The sequence below is a fragment of the Cuculus canorus genome, chromosome 1 (genome assembly GCF_017976375.1).
Source record: "Cuculus canorus isolate bCucCan1 chromosome 1, bCucCan1.pri, whole genome shotgun sequence".
NCBI classification, from domain to species: domain Eukaryota; kingdom Metazoa; phylum Chordata; class Aves; order Cuculiformes; family Cuculidae; genus Cuculus; species Cuculus canorus.
The window spans coordinates 169,277,721-169,300,592 of NC_071401.1; the positions used below are offsets into that span (position 1 = coordinate 169,277,721).

Consider the following 22,872-nt stretch of genomic DNA (forward strand, 5'->3'; position numbering starts at 1 on the left):
AAAAGAACCAGACTTATGCTTATTTTGCTTCCTCATTGGTTTCATACTTTGAGTTTTGGTCTTCTGGCAACTCTGTGCTTTCTTGTTTATATCCTAATTTCAGAGGAAGGTGTTCCATTGACATTTATACAATGGAACTGTTTCTTATGCCAATTCCTTAGAAAAATATTGAAGTTGCTGTGTGTGGGATATAAATGGGCTCACTCCTGCACTCCATGAAGGACTGTAATGTGTAACCCAGGTGTGACTTCTGGTTTAGAAATCGAAAGCCTTGGGTATTGCTTTTCCAGACTGAATATCTAAATAAAATAGGTCACGTTGAGACCTTCATAACTCAGGCGAGGTATCATACACTAAGAGTTGGGAGCCAAAGGGCACTGAAAAAATGTTGATGAGTCAATTATGTTTTCGCCTTCTCCACCTACCTCACTATTTATGAATCAGCTGCAAGAGGAAATAACTCCTTCTAGAGGGTTGTACTGTCATGCAGGCGATGTATGCCTGGAATTTGTTGTAGACAGGAGAGGGCTATATCTCAGACAGGCTGGTGCTAGTTGGGAGGATGTAAATATATCTGTGGGTTAAATAATCTCTGGCTCTGCATTTTATTTGGAAATGAAAGACAACGTTTTTCTCCAAATCACTGTGAGTACAAGTTTCCTTTCTCTGCCTGGGCATTTGTAGAATTTGCAAAGGTCTGTATGCTGCAGGTAACGTTCTTGGCCTTTTTGCTGGTTACACAGCTACAAAAGACCCAGGGCACCTAAAAGAAACCAGTGGTGGCTTGAGCTGATCCCACTTTAGGGCAGAGGCTTTTTCTTTTGCTTTCTTCTTGAGCCAGAGCTTACTATCAAAATGTCACTCCAGCTGCCTGTTCCTCACAGTCGTGCATACAAACTCCTTTCTGCTATTTTTGATGTGTTTATACACAAGCGAATGCATTTGCCATCCCACGTAGCGGTGAGGAACAGCTGGCTGCGTGACACCCTCCTGCTGTCCTCTAGCGGGTGGATTCAGAAGAGCTCAGGCGTGCTCCAGGGCTCCATCTCTGGTGGAAACACTTTAAGTCAAGAGTTTCCAGTCCTGGGAGCTGAAAGACGTGAGAAGTCAGAAGTGCCATCACTGCAAGGCTCCAGATGTCCAGGTAGTGGACAGTAAAAGCTTAGGCGACAGGCAAAGCACACTCTCTGTTCCTCTCTCTACCATTTGTGTAGACTGCATGTCTGAAGCAAGGGACTGCTGTTTTTTTAAAAGCATTTCCACCTTGAATGGACATCTAAAATCCTGAACATATGAAGGAGATGGAGCTGTTGGAACCGGTCCAGAGGAGAGCTACAAAGGGCTGATCCTAGGGCTGGAGCACCTCCCATACGAGGACAGGCTAAGAGAGTTGGGATTGTTCAGCCTGGAGAAGAAAAGGCTCCATGGATACCTTATAGTGACCTTCCAGTACCTGAAGGGGCTACAAGAAAGCTGGGGAGAGACTGTTTACAAAGGCTTCTAGTGACAGGATGATGGGCAATGGGTATAAACTGGAGAGGGGCAGATTTAGGCTAGGCATAAGGAGGAATTTCTTCACCCTGAGAGTGGTGAGGCACTGGCACAGGTTGCCCAGGGAAGTTGTGGCTGCCCCATCCCTGGAGGTGTTCAAGGCCAGGTTGGATGGGGCCTCGGGCAGCCTGATCTGGTGGGAGGTGTCCCTGTTCACGTCAGGGGGGTTGGAACTAGATGATCTTTAAGGTCCCCTCCAATCCAAACCATTCTGTGATTGTGAATCCACAGATTAGGTTGACTGCTCCCCACCCTGCTTTGAAATGGTGAGAAAATCCTTTGCACTCGATCTTCTTCACTCAAACCCCCATGTCGGCCACCACGAGTTCCCCGGGGAGGAGCAACCAGTACCTAAGTGGGCAGAGCAGCCTTGAAGGGCTAGGGAGGAGGCTGCAGATTGCCCTGCCTGTGAGCAATTTCTCTTGCTTGCTCAATTCCACTACAGCTGATGTTGCTGACCCATGCAGAGCCCTCCTACCTCTTCGGCTTCTCTGCAGCCAGCTGAGATGGCCTCTAGGATCATTTTGGCCAGCAGTTCTGTTGCCCTGTTTTTCTGAAACTTTATGCAGCAGGGGAGAGCTCATCTGTGGCTTCAGCAAGGACTTGTTGGCAGCTGGCCCCTAGGATTGAGAAATTCTTCCATGATTTGGAGATCATTGGCAGCCTTCATCCTACACTTTTGCAGTCAGTCCTTCTCTAATGTAGACAAAGAGCAGCATGTATATGTGTGTTCATGCATGAGCATGTTAGAAAACTTCCTGAACACACACACACACACAGAGCTGGACATGCTTCTGCTGGAGAAGGAGGGACAGGTGAGCACAAGGGTACTAGGTGGTGGCCCAGCTGCTGACCAGAAGGCTGATAGTGCTTGGGCATGGCAGGACAAATTGGTCACAGGACCTGTATGCAGCAGAAATTAATCAGGCAAGCTTGACTTCTTCTGTCTAGTAATTTTCAGGACTGGAGTTTTCAGTAACTGAACTTGCAAGACCTTTGAAAATCCAAAAATCCAAGAAAACCTACAGTTTGAAATTTTACCATAAGAGGGCAGTCTGAGATAACTGCGTAAATTAGATGTCCTACACAGACCTGAGTTTTGCTTGTTAAAAATAACCAAACCCCGAGAGGAATGAAATTACTTGGCTCAAACTGAAGTCTTATATTTAACTTTAGAAGGGTGTTTTGCAATTGGTGACACAGAGTGAGTATAAAAAGGGAGCATTTACAGTAAATACATTTAAAGTCCTGCTTTCCAGGGACAGACATAAAATGATGTCAGAGTCCTGTAATGAGGAGGCAGAGGGATGAGATTCGACTTTGTACAGCTCTATTCTCCTACTAGGAATGCAGGTTTTTAATTTTCCCTTCAAAGGAAAAATGGTGTGATCTAATGTGTGAAGTGAACCGCAGTAGCACATGCTCATGGTGAAAGAGCAGGACTACTGCGAGGCAGGGATGGGGCACTACAGCATTTATAAGGAGCTTTCAGGTCTTGCTCCCTGTTGAGGACACTAAGTCCTGCTCAAAAGGGGACTGGCAACCACAACCTTCCTAGTTCCTGCTGAGCTTTTGCCCATGCATATAATCTCCAGTGTTGAAAAAGCCAGCCTGGCACAAGTCTTTGAAAGGTTACCTGCTGCTAGCGTGATTGCTGGATCTGGAAAAGAAAATCTCATCCTCTTTAAGCCCTAACTTGTCTTCGTGTGGTGCTGGTGAAGGCACTTGTGTGCCCTAAGCATAAGCCACTGAGGAACGGACGCAGAATATTTCCCACAGTGTCATTCAATGACTACATCTTGCAGAGTCCCTAAAAATGCCTCCGCCACCACTCTTCCATGTCAGATATATAATGCACTGCAACTCCAGCCTCTGGTTGCTGTTCTTGGCCATCCCCTGGGGCAAAATGCAGGTCCACGGGAAAAAAAAGATTAGAGCTGTGGAGACAGTTGCCTCCCAAGGTTCTGCTGAGGGACTGGTGGGGCAGCGGCCGAGGGCAACCCCAAAGCTGGCTGCAAGCTTCAGCTCCAGAGCTGGGAAAGCTGGTGAGATGCCACGTCTTCTTCCCTTCTTTACTTGGGCATCACGGTGGCTCAAGGCAAGCCCAAAACATTTTTATTTGTGAAAACATCCTTTTGCTATGCTCTTTGTCCAATACAGGATACATTTCATGCTTTTGTGAGCTCATTTGCTTCATGATGCAGCTTAAGGGCAGCTGTTCAGTCAATAAAAAACTGAAGAGATAGCAAATGTTGTTTATATCTCAGTATCACCCTGGAGGGCAAAAGTAATCAATCTCAACCTCTCCTGCAAGAAGAACTGTGAAGGGAGACAAATACCTGAGGTGACTGGTGACAGTGGGGTGCTGGAGCACAGAAGCAGGCTGGTGTTAAAACCACAGCAGTGCTCAAGAGGAGGAGACAACCCCTGGCAGCCAGCCATAGGGTGTGAATTGCTTTTATAGAAATCAAAGAGCTCTCCGGCCTGTGCTATAACAGACCGTCAAACTAGGGAAGCTTCAAAAGTTCTTTCTATATTATTGAAGCTACTGAACAAGGAGGTTTGAGAGTGCTCTGTGAAGATTTGTCCCCCAGTGTTGGAGAAAAATATCGGTGCACTTGATGTCCTGCAGAATCTCTTTGGGTATGGTTTAGGTTTTAAGAAAAAAAAAGTTCTTCTGAACTTCTCACAATCACTAGGGGTTTTCTAGATAAGTGTCTCTTCATAAATGAGATGTGCTTCAGCTGGTGCGGCAAAATCTGGCTTCATGCATTGTGAAATCAGAAGGAAGCTTTGAGAAAAGGCCGATTCTAATTTGTTTTATTTCAACAATATTTGGTGATGAATCTCTGGGCTGTGTTGGTCCCTCTCTGCTCTGACATGGGGGGAGTGTGAAGCCCCATAGTGTTTCTCACACAGGGCATGTGTGCTTGGCCAAGCACACTGCTCCTCGGGCTCACTGACCCAGCAATTTGGCATCCTCAGCAGAGCTCTGCTCTCCCTCTCCTGCAGTGACGAGGTGACAAAACTTGTCTTCTGGTAATACGCCCTTAGCTTCTCCGTGTCTTGAACTCAGTCTCTCCAGTACAGGTCAACCTAGAACTAATTTGTTGTGAGGTGAAATACTGATTTGTTCAGGAATGGGCAGGGTTATAGCAAGCTACAGCTGGACTCTGCCATAGCTTTTGGATCAAAATTAGCTCTGACTTGAGTTTAGTAGTTCTATTTAAAGGTTGTTGGCTGTGCCTTTTACAGTGTTGTTTTTCAAGAACAGAAACCACAAATACGTAAAATATTTGCTATTATCTCCTCAAGTCAGGTTTTACTATCACACATAATGCAATAACATAAATTGTTAAACACCAGATACTCAAAAATAACAGCCTGTGGGAAGAAGGAACTGAAAAATTCCCAATCTGTTCTAGCCCAAATAATCTGAAAAAGTCTCACAGTTATTTCAAGTCTCTCTCCAAGGGGAGAAGAAGGTAGAAAGAATGGGATATTTGACACCCATGTTATCAGCATGGGTTTATTGTCTGTCATGGAAAAAAACGAAAGAGCAATCCTTTTGTATTGAACTCAAGTTCACAACATGTCATAGTTAATAAAATAATTCTTTGGAAAATCTGAGGGCAATCGAATACACACACAGTCTTACTGTAGTTATTGTGTCAAATACTACTAAGTGTCTAGCCAGTAGTTAGAAACAGAGATGATCTTCATAGAATCACAGAATCACAGAATGGCTTGGGTTGGAAGGGACCTTAAAAATCATTCAATTCTAACCCCAACACCATGGGCAGGGACATTTTCCACTGGATCAGGTTGCTTAAAACTTCATCTAGCCTAGCCTGGATCACCTCCTGGGATGGGGCACTCGTGACTTCTTTGGACAACCTTTTCCAATGCCTCACCACACTCACACTAAAAAATGTCTTCCTAATCTAAATCTCCCCTCTTTCAGCTTAAAACTGTTACCCCTCAGCCTATCCCTGCACTCCGTGATGACAAAGAGCCCTTCCTCATCTTTCCTACAAGCCCTCTGTGTTGGAAGGCTGCTAGAACGTCTCCCCAGAGCCTTCTTTTGCTTTTGATGTGCAAGAGGCAGGATTTTAGTAACAGTGATCCTTTGATGTCATTTCTGCCTACAATTTTGCCTTTAAAACTGAGAGAGCTTCAAGGCCCAAAAGGAGTTTGCAGTTTGCTATAAATGCACACAGAGGTTTCATAAGAGCAAACTGAATTCCTCAGCTGTTTACAGCCAGATTCCTTAAATCAGTGCAGTCATGCTCACAGAAGTAAAAAATGGACCTGTCATCTCTGAGGAGTGGTTAGTCTGCCGCTACACTCCCATGGGAAAGGGAAAGGCAATTTTCCCAACCGAAGGAATTACTCCATAATGTGAGAGATCATTGAAATGCAAGTAACAAACCAAAACAGATGAAATATGCATAAAGTAAATAGATCAAAGACACTGAGATAATTAATTACCAGCGGTCCAGTTCTCAGAGAAAGACCGTTCCTTCACAAAGAAGCCACTGTACCCAACACTTCTCAGTATTGGTGTCTACAGCATGGATTTGCTGGTGTTTGTTAATGAGTAAAGACAGAATTATTATGTCACATAACTGGCTGCCCTAAAAGTTTATGTTCTGTTATGATAATGCCTTGTCCTACAAATCAACTTCACTACATTCATAACATTTTAGTTTAAGAAAAATTGCCAAGTCCAATTTTGTACTTACCAACGTGGTAGTCCTGATCTGTATTTGCTAATAATATGTGTGTTTACACAGATATTTCAAAAGAAAACTCGATGGCATTTTGAAAGCAAATTCTCTTAATTCTTAGTGCCTGGATATCCACAATTTTATCCCATTAGCACAGTGGGAATATTTCTGTTGTAAGGATAGTGAGCATGGAAAGGATGAAGCCCTGCATTAATGCTGGCTCTTTATCTGCCTGCACACCGAGATGGTCTCATCCCCTAAGGAATTACTGGAATAGTATAAAAAAATGGACTGAACTTATTTGTGCTGCATGCAGCAGTCTGATGGGGAGCTGAGAACCCTGAAGGTACAGTAAGGCTTGTGGCCACAGCGTTATTTCTGCAAGAAGGAGTGTGATACAAGCCAGGTGTGAACAGTAACTTTCAATTGCTCTGGGTCTGCAAACCCAAAAGTTTGCCAACTGGAAAGATTTGCTGGGAGCAGGCACTAAGCTGAAAGACACCAGGAGGAGTGAGGAGAGGAAGATGCTGATTGCTGCCTTGGGGATAGCACTGGACACATACCTTCTGCCAAACCAAGCAAGGGTTAGATTCAGCCATTAGGTTTCTAGATCTCTTTGAAGAGTGATGTTTGAAGCATCCTAGGGAAGCTGCATGTTTCTCGGAGAGTTTCTGAGGGATGTTGAGTGCATTCATCCCACCCATCCCCAGCACCTTCTCTGCTGTTCCTTTTTGACTCCTGAACACTTTACAGGTGGCTGAGGTCACAGGGCTGGAGGTCCAGGCCTTACTGTTTCTCCCGCTCCTTAAATGAAAGCAAACTGCTCTCCTGGGGAGAGGACCAGTAAAGGACAATGGAGTCCCAACAGTGGCAGGGAAATGAGGACAAGTGAGAGGCAAGGTGTCTCATGGAGGCAGATGTTAGTGATTTGGGACTTTTGATGTCCCAGCTCTAGCTTTGTGTCCCCTGCAAACTCTGACTCCACTTGGGTGAGACCATGATCTTGTGGAACTGCCTAGCGGATGTATGGTGCCATACACTGGGAATTCACCCACTGACACAGGATCTTTGAGCCCACCAAGAGCTCTTTCCTCCCACTCTTCTCTATTTTTTCTCTCCAGAAAACATGACAGCCCTCACCTGGATGTATGGTTGTATGGATGGATGGGTAATTGATGAGGGGTGACTGGTTCTTACTCTTTGAGGATTATCCTTCAAACAAATACATCCCAACTAACCATGTCCAAACCAGACTGGCTTCCAAGTGTTTTCCTGTGAAAATTTGTCACAGATTCTCTCTCCCTTCAAACAACATCTCAGCAACTCTAAACTCCCCTCCGCAGATAAAATGTCCTCTGTCTATTTATATGAACAAGGGGGCTGCAGCACATCGGCTGTGAGATTTTGGGTTTCATATCTGTCAAAACCCCTGCTGTTGATGGTAAGTAGCAGCAACTCCAGCTTTAACACTCTCCCAGAATAGTGCTTTCCCACCAGGTTATAGAGCCTAAGCCAAGGAATTTAAGGAGCAGCAAATGATAAGGGACAAGTGTGAAGGCTTAGTTTACTTGGTTTAGCACAGACCTTTAATTTCAGCCACTGCAAATATAATAAGGCCTTTTCTTTATTTATCTATGCAGCCATGGGGCAGAAAGGGCAGAGGAGCTTAAAAGACTTATTCATGCAAGCAGGGCTGCTGTGCTAAGTCCACTATTTACACACTGCAGAAGTATTTCATTCATATTAATGCAATGTGGAGGAAAATGGATGCGAATGGATGGTGTCTCCATCTCCACGGCAGTACAGGGGCTGAACGTGCAGCCAGAGGCCAGCAACCTTTGTATTTTTCCTTCTGCAAAATGGAAAGTTCACCTGCGCACAAAGGCTAAATGGATTTTCTAGGCCCCAAAACCGAACAAAATTTTCACATGTCCTGTGGCTCAGAGACTGCTAAAAAAAAATCTCAGTCATCTCTCTGCCTGTTTTATTTTAATCAGAATGATTTCCCAGCTAAGGGAAAAATAGTTCAGGTTTGAGACATCATTAGCATTTTTCAAGAATTCCTCCTTCCAGGCCCTCACTTTTGCCACACAAATTGGTTTTGCTGAACTTCAGCACAGTTTAGGCAGAATGGTTCAAGGTGTTACAGGCTGACCTTTCAGCTGTAGGCTGGTGAAACCTTGATTCCAGCACTGAAAAAACCAAAAATATAAGTTGTCTTAGCAAATTGCATCTCTGAGGTGGTTTAACTGCACCAATGCACCTTTCTTCTATGGATGCGTGTAAGTCAGAAATGAACTGTGATTTTAAGATAATATAAGTTTAAAAATCAAGGCCAAAGGAGCTGGTTTTTTTTTTCCTCAGTCTTGTGGCTGGGTTGGGGGATGAGAGGAGTGCTGCATGAGAGGATCGTGCTTTTTCTCAGGGAAGGTCTAGCAGCCAGAAGGTCCATGGGGACCATGCCCAAGAATTGTGCCCAGCTGTCACCAGTCCCTCCAGCACCTGGGGACACCCAGCAAATACTGTTGAAGCTGTGACAGCCATCTAGCTGCTTTGGCAGGTCCTTTTGATGCTCCATACAGCCAGCACCAGTTCATATGAAGTCCCAGAGTGATGCCTCCCAGCCATGTTTGGTTGCTGGTGCTGGGGACATTCAAGCCAGGGCTCATGTTGGCTTGTCAACTTTCCCACTCCTACACCCTCTCCAACATTGTCACCCCTTTTCCTCTGTTCTGTCGCAGATGGACAGACACTGCTAACAGTCTGCCAGTCCTACTGGATGAAGATACACCTTTTCCCACCCCTCTCTGCCCCGAGCAAGGTTATTTACAAGCTCTACTCAAGACAAGGACTAACCTGTATCACAGGAACATCTATTTAAAGAGATACTTTTTAGCTCCTCCTTTTCATAGCCAAAGCTCCTGGAGAGAAGCCAGGAGTGGCTCTTGGGCATCTCTGAGCTGCTGGGTAATTTGGCCGTAGCAGAAGGTGTTGGGTCAGGGTGGCAAAGGGCAGGTTTTATCTGTCTTACAGATTTATAGTTACACTTTCCAGGAATATGCACAGAACTAGTCTGATTCAAAAGCCACATTTCTTTGCTCAGCTATCCTAACTTTCCAGGTGATTTTCTGATTTTGGTCCTGGCTCTAACATTTCAAAAAAACAATGCATGCCATGAAGTCACTGCTGGAAAGACACAGCCTTCCTTCTTGTCTGAGAGACAGAACACGTGACCTGAGACCAGAACATGTGTTATTCCAACCGCATTAAATGTTTTGAATGTATGCTAAAAATGTTAAGACGTTATTAAAGGGACTGGAATTTTCCTTCAGGTGTGTTGCCTTTAGGCTGCTTGTGCTTCACACACGATTGCGGGTAAGGGCTTGTTACACTGGCAGAAACATGCACTTAATGAAATGTTATTCTCTTTCTTGTTATAGTCAGTAAGAGAGCTCAAGAGTCACTGAGCTTTAGTGTATCCTACTTTTTCCTCAAAAGCTTTGCCCTGAAGTCAGAATTGCAGTGAGGCTGGGGCAAGAGGGACAGCTGTCCTCCAAGGAAGGTCCTACATGGGTGCAAACATGCCAAGACCCTGCAGCTGCTGTGGGAAACTGGGAAAGCAGCCGGGAGTTGTGCAGTGACCAGGAGGTGACAGCAGCAATGGGAAGGAGCCCAGGAAGAGGAGGAGATGACACCAAAGAGTGGCAGGAATAAAACCTCTGGAAAATAGGAAGGGACAGTGGAGACTAGGTGCCAGATTTCACTCTCTCTCTGGTGGCATACCAGTGTGATTTCACTGATGGCTTCCTCCTTGCTAAAGCTGCATGGCCCTGGTGCCACATCCCAAAGCAGCAAGGAGGCTCCCTGGGAGGTCAGGGGTATCCCTAGGTGAAGCCCAGCAGCATAACATGCATGGGACAGCAGATAGACTGTGGATGCCAGGGCTGTACATGGCACCTCTTGCCCCGGAGTCTGGTAGCCCAGCAGTGAGCCATTCCTCACAGGCAGCCTCATGACAGGTCCCATCCATCTATATCGCCCAGGAGGGTCATGGGCCTGCTTCACAGTGGGAAAGGTTAGTGGCACAAGGCTTTGTGCTTGGAGAAGCCTCTTACTCCTCTCCACAGCTTTGCGGTAGTTGGCTATAAGCTGGCTCTTCTCCTCTGCTTAGGTAATAGTCTGATGGGGTGTTCACCCCAGGGATCCCCAGGCGGCTTTGGAGACTTTAGCTTTCCTTTGTGACTAGCTTTGTTGTCAGTTGTGGTGTGACTATTCCATTCTCACTGCATATTATTGGTTAAAATAGTCTTGTGCTAGTTCACCTTTATTTTTGAATCCTCAGAAAGACAAATGGATGAGTTCTCCTGAAGGTATTGATCAATACACATGGATAAGGTCTGGAATTTTATGGTATAACTTGAACCAGCATCAGGTTTCTCAATTCAGGTTTAACTTTAGGCAACATGAAGATGTTAAGGCAGCGAGGGGCACATTCACAGGTACCTGCGCTCAACACGCAGGCACAGGCTTCCTTGCTGGATGTTGGCAGGGTGTTATTGCACAGCCACATGCAGTGTCTGAGGGGATAGAGCACGTTCAGGGTGTTGGGGCTGATGAAAAAGATTCCACGTACAAGGAGAAAGATTCAGTATGGCTTTGGAGAAGGGAATAATTTGGGGGGAGGTGATCACTGGGCTAAGCAGGACCCTGTGCGCCAAGTGTCCTCAAACCACACTGTGTACCACAGAGCTCATTGGCTTGGCTGGGAGGTGAGTGTCCTGTATTCCCACCATCATCCTCACCACCTTGCAGGACTGTGCCCGTATATTGACTCCTAAACGTGCGGCCTCAGCATGGCTGGGCGCTGGTCCCAGCCTCTCCAGCAAGCAGAGCGTGTTGTTCCGCCTGTCTGCTTGCAGCTTTTGCCTTTCTTCTGTCCTCCTGCTATTCTATCGCTACCATAAAATGCAGTTCTGACCTTTTTGTCCTCAGCAAGCTATTCATTTAAAATACAAATGCTGTCCTCAAACAGCAGTCATTAATATGAGGCAGCAAATTCTTTTCTTTGCTCTTTATTGTTGATTTCCCCCATTGGGAAACTGTGTGACAGGAGAACCGCATAGCTGCAGGAGCAGCTTGCTAATTGCATACTTTCGAATACTAATTTGTATGGGTTTGTTTGGTTATAAAGGGAAAAAGAAACAAGCCAGGGGGTGATAAAAAAATGTCAAGGTTATAAACCCCACAGAAGCTCTCTGGCCTGGAATTTTTATTAATTCTTTAAATGTAAATTGCTGGCCCATGGCTGCACATCCATGCCTCCCGCTGAGCACCAGGTAGTGTGGTGTAATTTGCCCTGGAGACCTTCAGCATGGCACTCAACCCCAGGAGCTGAGCTCTGCCTTGGGGCAAGGCCATCGTCCCCATTGTGGGCATTGCTCCCAGTTGGTGCCCGGCTGGCTGTGCGCAGGAGTCAGCCCCTGACCCAAGCAGGGTCACATCGTGGAGAGGTGCGAAACCATTTCTGCATTCGAGGAGCTGTGGTTTGCAGTTCTATCATGGTAACGTTGTGGCTGTGATGGTCTAAAGAAAGAAGTAAAAGAAGGCGCACATTGAGGGGTGACAAGTTTTACTAGACGGAGAGAGGTAGCTGAAAAAGACAAGTGTTTGGGCACCTGTGCTGAGACCACTGTTCGGTTTCTCCTACCTGCGTGAAACTCTCAGCCCTGCTAAGGAAAATGCTTGCTAAACATGAACTGCAACTTGTCACTGTTTTGTAATGTGACTGGAAGATTTGGAATGGAAAACAAAGCCAAACTTAGAGATATTCAGCTCTTTCAAGTGTTCAAGCCCTCAGGTACCAGCTCATGCTATGTTATTAGAGATTTTCTTTTAAAGTTGTCTTTTTTTGTCTGCTTCTGTTTTTTTCTTTTGTGCTATACTTGAAGACTTTCTGTAGGTTCTTCCTCACCACCAACTGCTGTCTGCCATTTTTCTTCTCTTTTTAAAAGGATATTTTTATCTACTCACAATGCCCATGCATGGTATTCATGCAGAGCAGGAGCATTTCTGCTTACAGAAAACAGACCTATCTCACTTGGATATTATGGTCTCTTTGTCTCCTTCCCTGTCTCTGTTGTTTATAGTCACAGGTTTAGAGGAGCGCCCTGGCAGCCTGACACCCACCAAGAGAAACACATCCCATGCTCAGCCTCAGCACCGGCAAGAATGTCTTGAAATGTGTGCCGAGCTGCTGCAAACGTGGCAGAGAAGCAACCCTAAGGACCTGCCATTGTGGTTCTGCAGGAATGGTGTTACTACATCTAGTGCCAGGAGGGACCTTCCCAGGAGATCGAGCACTGAGGGACAGGCATGGCACGGGGACCGATGATTCTCTGCCATCCCAGTCAGAGCTGCCACTGTATCAGAAGCTAAAGATACCAGAGGCCTCCAAGGCTGTGAATGTGAGGGAGGCAAAGTCAAGGAAAAAATGTATTGACGAAGTTATTTTTTGTCTGTTTGCGTGGGAAGGGCTGCTATCTCTGTTTTCTCACTCTTTTGTCACATTGTGCGATACAGAGTCAAAATGGATTTTATTGTTCACCACTGGCATTAAAAAAAACAAAAGTTATTTTGCAGCATATACTAAAAAAAGGCCACTGTTGTTTCTTCCCCTCTGCTTAGTGAAGTAATCGTGGTTGCGTGACAGAATGAACAGAAAAAAAAAGCTGTCTCAAAAATAACTTATATTGTATTTCATTGATGAGGAAAGGTCAGAGTCATAGGCTAAGTCACACAGTTTGGGTGGGTTTACAGTGGAAAGCACCATAACCACAGGTCTGTGCAGCAACAAACCCAATATCTAACACGTGCAATTGTTGTGTTGGCTGGGAACTAAGACCTGAAGATTGTTTCTCAGTTTATAATGGGCAACATAGTGCATCCCTTGACAGGAATCTTTGTTTCATTGAGTTATGTGATGCTTAAGATAATTGACCAATTCATTTCCTTAGCGGGAAGAGAAAGGATGAGTCAGTAACATTTATGGCTCATTATTATTAAAAATGTTTATTGAAGGACTGGTGAGAAGAGAATTGTAGTGGAGGTAGGTGCTCAGCAGCTTGTTCAGCAACTCTGGTTTGCAATAGGTGGCCCTTGCTGACTCTCAAACTTCCATGATTGGAAGGGTGAGGGATGCCCCCTGCCACAAGCCTTGAAGAAGAGGGCTGTGGTGGGCTCCAAATTCACACTGATGTTTTGTCACAGCTCCATGGGCTCTGGAAAACAGAAGCTGGGTGGATTTAACACCCACAGAGTCTGAAGTGCCTTATGACAGCATATTACTGGTTCTTAGCAGGCCTGTTTCATGGCAGCAGGCTGGTGGGTAGCACATGTGTTCCCTGGGGCCTGGGTTTCTGCAGCCACACGATGGGCTCTGCCTCTGCCCCACCTTTCTGATGCTTGATGGTGGCCTGCTGGAGGGAACAGACTGTCCAACCTTCTGCAAAATCTGTGTTGGAGCAGTGGCAAGTGAGACATGTGGCGGTGTCAACATGAGAGTGCTGGCAATCATGAAAGCCCAGCCCTGCTCCACTCCTGAGTAGTGACACAGAAGGAAAACAAAACCCTCCGAGGAAAACAAGGGGAACAATGTTTCTCCCCCAAGTCCTGGTCTCCCTGGAGCTGTCAGACCCTGAAGTCTTTGGGGAGAAAGCTCTGTGGACAACACCTAGTACAACCCAGCCTCAGCCTCCACCAGCAAGCTGTGTCCAGCTGGTGGACAAGTGCCACCAGCTTGTGGCACTTTTGTGCTGTAAAAACTGAGGAGGTGGAATTGGGAAGATTACAGCCCTGTTACTCCCCAGCCTATTTTCCATGGATGTATCTCCGTGGACTACAGATAACTAAAATGAAAATGTTTCTTCAGTACAATGAAGAAACATTCAGAAGATTTGAGAAACTATACTAAAGCTCAGTTCTTTGCCAGCAAAACAACAGGCTTTCTTCATTCCAATTCACTCAGAAAAATAACCCTTAGCGTGACATGAAAGCAAAATCCTCGCTTCTGCAGGTAAAGGAAAATTGGGGATTAGCCATGTAGGTTTGTTTTTCTGCATGCCTTCAGGTAAGCTGTCCCCCAGAATAAAGTGTGCTGCTAACTCACACTACAGGAGAAACAGGGTGCAGAAATTGTTGCATGAAGCAAGAAGTTATCTCATTGTGGATTTGAGCTGGAAGCTGGCATCCAGCTGGCAAAGACTGGATGGCTATTAAATATGTCAACAGCTGCAGATAAAGGCCAGGATAGCCTTGTGAACAGGAACTCCTGATGGTATTTTCTCTTGTACTGTTGCTATTTTAGCTCTATTTGTTTTCTCTCTATTTTCAATGATACATAGAGAAAAAAAAAAGACTGTTTAGCTAGAGAAAACAGAGTCCTGGAAGGAGAAGAATGGATGCCAGATGGCCACTCCCCCTTTGCTCCTGGCCAATATAACTGCTGCATGTTTGATTTTTTTTTCAAATCACAGGGGGTTTAAATGAAAGGTATGGTATGTCAGTGTATGTCATCATCTGTCGAGTATTCAAGGATTTCTAAGGATTTAAGCTTGTCTGCTGTTTGAATACAGGATGAGCAGCAGCCCCTGTTCTCTGGCATGCACAGGGCTTTCCTGAGGGTGGAAAGGGAGACTGGAATTTAGAGTGATTCTCATTTATTCAGTAGTTCCCTGTACAAAAGCTGGGAGTTTTCAAAAGATGACTGGAGTGCAGTCATTTGTGGAGAACAACCCATGGCTGCTACCTGGGTTATGTCGGCATGTAACAATACCTGTCTGCTTCATGAATGTCAGACAAAGCTGTCATAAATCTTCAAGCCCAGCAGTAAAATTAATGGGAATTGCAGAGAGCAGGACCTTGTCAGCTTCATAATAGGTTTGTGGGTGGAAAAAAAATTCTCATGCTTTCCTTCAGGCATTAGGCAATCCAGCTACTGATACTCAGTGGCCATTATCCAATTATAAGCACTTTTTTTCTCAGAAGAATTCATTTATGATTGCCTTTAATGTGTCAAAGTTAAAGAGTCACCAGCACAGAGCATGGACAAGGCAATAGAACCTGCTGCAGCTACAGCAGAAGTCCCCTGGGCCATCTCCTCCTCTTGTCCTTCGATCTTGAAGCTCTTTGCAATGTCATTTGTGTTTTGTCATTTGCAATACTGCTTTGTCATTTCAAAGGTGACTGGGTCGCAGCAGTGGTCTGGCCTTTCCCCTCTTCTGCACCGTCCAGCTGATTTATATCAGCCCGGGTGGGGTGTCCTGTTTACATCCGGAGCAGGACTGGGAGTGCTGGCTCGTCCCACCGGCACCGTCCCCAGTCCCTGGAGTGCTGCTGCAGGGTGTTGAGCTTCTTGGAGCACCAAGGCAAGGCTGTTTGTCTGGGCTGTGTTGAATTGTATTTACAATGCCTTTTGGAGTTTCTTTAGGTCACCCACTATGACCAGGGAAATATCCTTCCCTGCCTCCTGCTCACCGCTGCATAACTTGGCTTCTGTTTACTTGTTGTTGTTTTTTCCCTCCTGCTTTTGTAGCTGTTGGCTGTGGCTGAGGCCAAGTCATGAGGCAGGATGTGCTGCTTCTCGGGAGGTACAGACATGCAAATAAATGACGTAGTTTTCAGGAACTTCCCCAGGCACTGCAAGGTAATCACCTGTACCACGAAGCTGTTAGCACGACTCCTGGCACAGCTCTGGCCTGCGCCACTTCATCCCCTCCCAACTCCATGGCACAGGGGCTGCTAAAGGCCAAAGTCTCTCCTAAAATATCTGTTTCAATGGCGTTTGACAGCACAGACAGGGGCTGTTTGCACTGCAGAGCAATTCTGAGCACATTTACTTTGCACACACAGCTCCATGTGAGCATTTTCAGGCTCTTCAGGTGGCTGCCAGCTGAGTGTGTTGCAGCGACAGGCTTGGGCTCACTTGAATCGACTTCTCCGTTCCAGTGGCTCTGGTGGCATTTTTGAGGACCTGAAACAACTGAGGACAAGAAACGACCCCTTCTTGCAGCTCTCTGGGGGAAGGGACTGATAAGGCCTGGGCGGTTATGCCAAGCAAGGGGCAATGGCAGTGATGGCTGAGGCTTCCTAGTCTCCCGCTGCTGGGCTCCCTTGTCCCTGCATTTGTCCATGGCTGCAGAGGCAGCACAGGATGCTGCCAATGTTCCTGCTTCAGCCTCCTCTCCGTTTAACTTCCCTGTCCCTGTGGAGGACGGGTTTAATCCCCTGCTCTTCTGACAAGAGCATCTTGGTGATGCTCTTTGAGCTACAAAAGTACTTTGTGCATCTTCCTGCCCCCTGATCTACCCCTATGGGGCAGTTTGGCAGCTGTAACGGTCCCCATGGGGTCTTGTAGGTCTTTTCCGCAACACTGGGGACATCAGGGGAACCTTAAATGACTGCCACCAACATTTCACATCAGGTGGGGCGAATCTCTGGTCCTTGTTTGTGTACCTAAAATAATGTTTCCCTATCTCCTACAGGTGTTATTCAAATAAAGCCCACATAGAGATGACACAGCAGATTTGACCAATTGGAGGCTGCATAAATGCTCAAGGTCCAGATGCGAGCGGCACTCGATGCAAACAAAGGAGAGGAGAACAAGCTCCTACAAAGAACTGAGACAGACAGCAACCACATTTTTTTACAGACATACATTTTAAGGTTATAATGTTAGAAATATCTCCTACTGCACCAGGTAGGGATGACATGTGAATAAGGCATGGAAAATATAGTGATGATTGTTCTTTACTCCAGATTAACACCAGCCTAATGAATGGTTGCTTGGTTTTGATCTCTTTTCCTGTGTTTCAGTACTTCAGTGTGTGTCCTGAGCCTGGAGCTGGACTGCATTTTGCACCTGCTCACAGGGGTACATATCCACATCCACAGCAAGTCAGTTCAGGGAAACCTCACTTACGTTGGATTTAAGAACAATTTCATTCTTTTCAGCAGTTTTTGTACAGATCCAAGAGCCTTTTGCCAGCCCTGTTTTCCAGATGACTTAAAATTCAGGTTCTGCGCTCAATAAGTATATATGACTTCTATGTATAAGACTGAGAGAAGAAGCCAAAGAAAGAAATACTGATGGTGTGACCAACTTGCCTGGGCGGGGGAGCTCTAAGACATGAGCAGAGAAAACATCATCTGGGAAATGAAACAGTGAGCAGTTGTAGGGGTGCACACACATGCACCCACACCTACACCATAGTCCCCCCATCCCCTCAACCTCTCAGCAGCCTAATAATCCTGTTACACATCTCCAGTTGCCAAGAAAGTGTCCAGATAGAGACTGGAGATGCCTTGAACCATTGATCAAGTTGCAGGGAACCAGATTTGGGCACGACAAAATTTTCATTGGTCTCCATGCATCACTTGGGCTTAAGCATAGCCACGAGTGCAACACATCTGTGAGCACATCACACCCATGAGCACATCACGTCTGCGAGTGACCCAGCATTATTTTTGCTCCAAAGGAGCCACCAGAGTGATGGAGAAGTGAAGAGATGGGCACAGCTTGGAGCTGGGCTGAGCACACAGAACGGCTCTCCCCATGCCTGCCATGGCATGTTGTCCTCTTGGGCATGCTAACATTTTCAATATGCCAACACTTTCCCTTATACAGTCTATTTCCCAGCCTGCAAGCCTCACTGAGGCCTTATTGCCTTCCCTTGAAGCAAGAAAAGGCATCATTGATGTTTCTGTTCTCAACTGTGGGAAAAGAGCAGAGAGAAACTGTGACCCCTGGGCAAGGGTGTACTTTGGAAACACCATCATTGAAAAATCAACACATCAGCCCAGAAGGCTCACAGGCAGCTGATCTCTTCCTGCCTTATCGAAGAGAGGGCTCCTCTGAATGCTAAGACAGCAGCCACTGGACATTTTTGAGATGTTTATTCTGTCCAGTGTTGATATTGAAGTCAATACCATAACTAAAAATAAAGATTAAAAAAAAGAAATACACTGCAGCTATTTGTTCCCGAGTTGTTATGTTTACCCATACCAGCCCAGCTTTCCATTTGGGCAGCCCGGTAGTACCAGATGTTCAGTCATTTTCAGCAATGTGGTCATATCCCAGAAGATTTAACCCACTGGAGCAACTATATCAAACATGTCTGTAATTTTCCACTGTGACTGGAAGATCACATTCCTCTGGGGCACGTGATGGCTGGGTGGCCGGGCCCCATGCACGTGTAGCCAGCACAGCCCTGAGCCCTTTCCCCAGAAGGGGACACAATTTCTGTAGTCCAACAGGGCTTGGTCTGGGAGGTGTCGAGGATGGAGGAGACACCTATTAGTAGCACCTCCTGGGAGGTAGGCAACATACTGCTGCGGTCCGTGTGCTGCTCAGTCATCCTACAGCCAAACGCTGCTGTGGGGAAGGATGTGGCTAGGACTGCAGGTGGCTTCTCCCCCATCCCTCTGCGCACTAATAGCCTGCAGGCTATGGTTGGTGTCTATTGAGGTGGCTTGAAGAGAAAAACGTTGTCCTAAGAAAGCAAAAGCAGATATTTCAGTACCTGAAGGGGGCTACAAGAAAGCCGGGGAGGGACTTTTTACAAAGGCACGTAGTGGTAGGAGTAGGGAGAATGGGTATAAACTGGAAAGGGGCAGATTTAGACTAGACATAAGGAGGAATTTCTTCACCATGAGGGTGGAACAGGTTGCAAGGGGAGGTTGTGGCTGCCCCACCCCTGGAAGTGTTCAAGGCCAGGTTGGATGGGGCCTTGGGCAGCCTGATCTAGTGTGATATGTCCCTGTTCATGGCAGGGGGGTTGGAATTAGAATCATAGAGTAGTTTGGGTTGGAAGGGACCTTAAAGATCATCTAGTGAGAAGGGCTTGACTGGCCATCTTGTCACACAGGGATGCAGGGATATCCAGCTTGCCCCACTCATGGTAAAGGACCATTTCTCCTTCCATCCAAAATTCCCTCACAGAAACGTCTCATGGGCAGATTTGCCCTACGGAATCTAATCCCCTTCCTTCATAAAACCATCAGTACCCAGACCAAAGGTTAGGGCAGGGATCACACACCAGTCCATAAGGAGTGTCTGCTCCAGGAGCCAAGCCGGTTCCCTGTTGTGCTCAAGCTGGCTGGGACTGTGGGTCTCTCTGCTCACACCTTCCAGCTTTCATGATGCCACAGGAACCATCTAGCCATTGCAAATCTAGTTTTCATGGCATTAAAATAATTTTAAGCTAAAAATACATCAAGCAGGTAAACCTGCGAAAATTTAAATTGAGGTGGAGGTATTAGAGACTCTTAGTCTAATCTTGACCCCCGGCTGCTCATTTCTGATGCTTGACTTCATTCCGTGGTGTTTTTATAGACCTTTTGCTACAGTGCTTGTTTCCCGTAGCCTTTTTCTTTTCCCCTTACCATTTTCAATGTTTCAAATGTAGGGATTGAACCTGATTTCTGCCATCATTGACTTGCTTTTTATGAGTAACTGCTCTGCAGCTCAACCATCAGGCCTGTGTGGATGCAAGAACTTGGCCAGCTTTGAAAATATTTAGGTACATTTCCCCTTCTTCTGAGAAAAGCTGATGGTTAAACCTTCCAAAACAGAAGGGAAATGGGATTTCTGTGGACCATTCACCATGCTGCTTGGCTTCTTACCATATGGTGAATATTACCTCCCAGAGAGGAAAATATCCCCATGGCAGCTTCTCGAAACTCATCTTCGCTGTGCTCTCTACTGCAGGCATGAAGACTTCATTGCCAGTGGCATAAGCAACAATAGGAGATGAAGATGTTGAAATCATATTATATTTATTACATACATGAGATATAAAAACAAATTACCAAAATAGTATAAATTTTTTTTGTGAGCCCACAGGACCTTGAAAGAAAAATACATACGTAATGCAGATTGGTAGACTCGTGATTTTGCAGGTGTTGTATGCCTTCCTTTTCCTTCCCCTCACGCTCATGAACAAAATACACTCTATGCAATGTGGTTTAAAGATACCTTACAGAAAATATCTATTTTAGTGCTGAAAACTGCAGTAAACTGTGCTATATTCCATACTGGTGTTAATGAGGAAGTATAATGGTTGTATATATTGCAAACAATAACGCGGAAGAAAACAAATAAAATGTTCAGTTTTAAATACTAACAGAAAATAAACTCCAGGCCCACCATGAATCACTGGGTTGTGATACACAAATGTGAGTCCTTTCCGTTCTCTGCATCCACTCCTCTTCCTGCAGGCAGAGTTTTTCTCCTCTGGCAATTGCATTTTTTGTCTCAAAGTCTCTTCTTCTTCTCATGCTGCTTGTGAAGTCTCGCTGGAGTCCTGCCCATGGGGTCCATGTGCTGGTCTGAAGCTGGGACCTCAGTGCAAATACTTTATCTCTCAGATTGCATCCTCAGATACTCTGAGTGGCCAGTGCCAGGCTGGCCGTTCCCTTTATACCGTTAATGCTGTCCAACTGGGGGAGTCTTCAGGAGTGCTTCTGTTTCAGAGAGTTTTTTTCACCTGCCACCTTCAACCTCTTCTTTCCCCAACACAATTAGACTTCCTGCACCATGAAGTGGCAGGTAGTAAAGTGCTTTATACAATGAAAATATTTACACTAGGGATAGGTTTGTTTTTTAACACTTCAAGGACAAAAGCTCAGAGATGCTGCACCCTCTGGAACTGTCTCTTCTCTGTGGCTGTACAGTGGGTGGAGAGCCAATCTTTGCCTTGTGCCGTGCTTGTGCCAAGGCAGAAGAGATTCAATTGACTCTGGCAGCTCCATCCTCACCAGCACTGGCAGAGAATGCAGCCTTCAAAACCTTCAGTGGGGTCTCTATTAAAAGCACACAGTGCTCGTTTTGACAGGTGTGTCCTAACCTGAGGGGGTGTTTCTAAAGAACAGTCGTCACTACCACACTGCTGCCAGTGCCTGCCCGCTGCTGCGGCTGTGACCTTCCCCACAGCATTCTCCGAAAGCCTCTGGAAGTCACTCACGATCTGCACCGGTGGTAATGGCAGCCTTGTTTTGCTTCTCAGATGTAGCTCATGGGCACACTTTCCCTCTGGGGAAAGTCTGGGATGATCAGTGGCTTCATAAGAGTTGCTCCAACATCTCAATGGAGTGAGACAAGCGACCACCCTTCCTTTTGTTTCTCTCAACACAATGATGAGCTGGGCTCAGGTAAGACCCTGGCAAGGAAGCTACAGGCAAATGAATGAACATTGGCCAGGAAGGATTAAATTAGACAGTGCCTACAACTCTGAATGACTTGCTACACATTTTGGCACTATTTTCTTACATTCCAGTTTCCATCCTAGAGGTCTTCTCTCTGTGAAGGCTGCTACATCTTGTGCATAAAAAAATGCCCTAAGCAGTTACACACCTCTAGATGCAGTCTCTTTTCAACATCTCTAGGACCTTTCTTCCGAGAGCCGACTTCCACTGATGGACAAAACTTTTCATGTTGACAATAAGTCTGCCCGTTCGGATGTCCTCATGTCCTGCCACAAGGTACTCCAAGCCTGCAAAGCAGCAAAGTGGTCAAGGACTGCACAGCACTGCGCTTAAGAGATGTATTGATGCTGCAAAGTCAGCCTGGATGTCTAGTCCCATGTAAAATCTCACTATATGAAGAAACGTTTATGCATATTGATTCTCTCATGTATCTGTATATCCATACCTCTACCTATATCTATGGAAAAATGACCCATGGCACATCTGTTAGTGAGATGCAGGATATGGACTTTGATTTTGTTAGCTTCTAAATATAAATGGAAGCTGAATTCTGGAAGCTGCACTACAAGTTTTTATAACCCATTTGGGAACTGCTACTGCCTTCATTCGGCAGCCACCCGTCATTCCTCCCTGAATACACCTGTGACTGGAAATCAGATGGGTCAGCACGTTCCAGTTATGACAGTGCAGGATGGCCCAGTGCTGCTGTGTTGCTCAGAATGGTTGGTGCCCCCTTGCAGGCAAAGGCGCACCAGACCCTGATCAGAAGCAGTATTAGATTTGCTGGTACGAGCACCCCAGAAGAGCCTCAGTGGGTGGCAGGCACAATGAAAAAAGCTGCATTAATATCTGCTTCTGTCAGATGTTTTAGAGACATGACAGCAGTGTCTGGTGAAACCTCACCTAAGTGTCCAGAAGCTGCCAGAAAGGGCTGGAACACAGTCCTGCAGTGCCCCAGGACTTGTCCCAGGCATACAGGTCTGCGCTTGGCTCTCAAGGCACGAGTCAAAGAGAGGTTGGAGCCAGGCAAGAACCGCTAAGCAGGAGGATGGAGCACAGCCCTTGGCTTGAATTAGCTAAAGAAACATTGCCATAGATACCAACAACCTAAATGGGACAAGAACATGCCAGGAACTGGTATAACAAGGAGGATAATCACTCCCATGGCAGGAAGAGCTCCCTGCCAGGGCCAGCATCCCCCTGTAGCATGTCTAGGGTACGGTAAGCATCCTCAAACCCCCTTCGTAACCCCTCCTCCTCACGCCGGTTTGGGGAGCATGAAGTGGTGGTATGAACTAGCTTGGGGTAGATGGGTGTCTCCCAGTGCTCTTAG

At 46.1% G+C, this 22,872-nt stretch overlaps 1 protein-coding gene across 1 annotated transcript in view; it reads right to left on the bottom strand.

Moving 5' to 3' along the window:
• Positions 1–20,094: 20,094 nt before the first annotated feature.
• NTN4 (netrin 4) overlaps positions 20,095–22,872 on the bottom strand; it is a 48,494-nt gene continuing 45,716 nt past the window's right edge. The window contains exon 10 of the mRNA XM_054055269.1: positions 20,095–21,826. Within this exon, the coding sequence (XP_053911244.1) occupies positions 21,690–21,826 (137 nt within the window). The 3' untranslated portion in view covers positions 20,095–21,689. The remainder of the gene's footprint in view (positions 21,827–22,872) is intronic.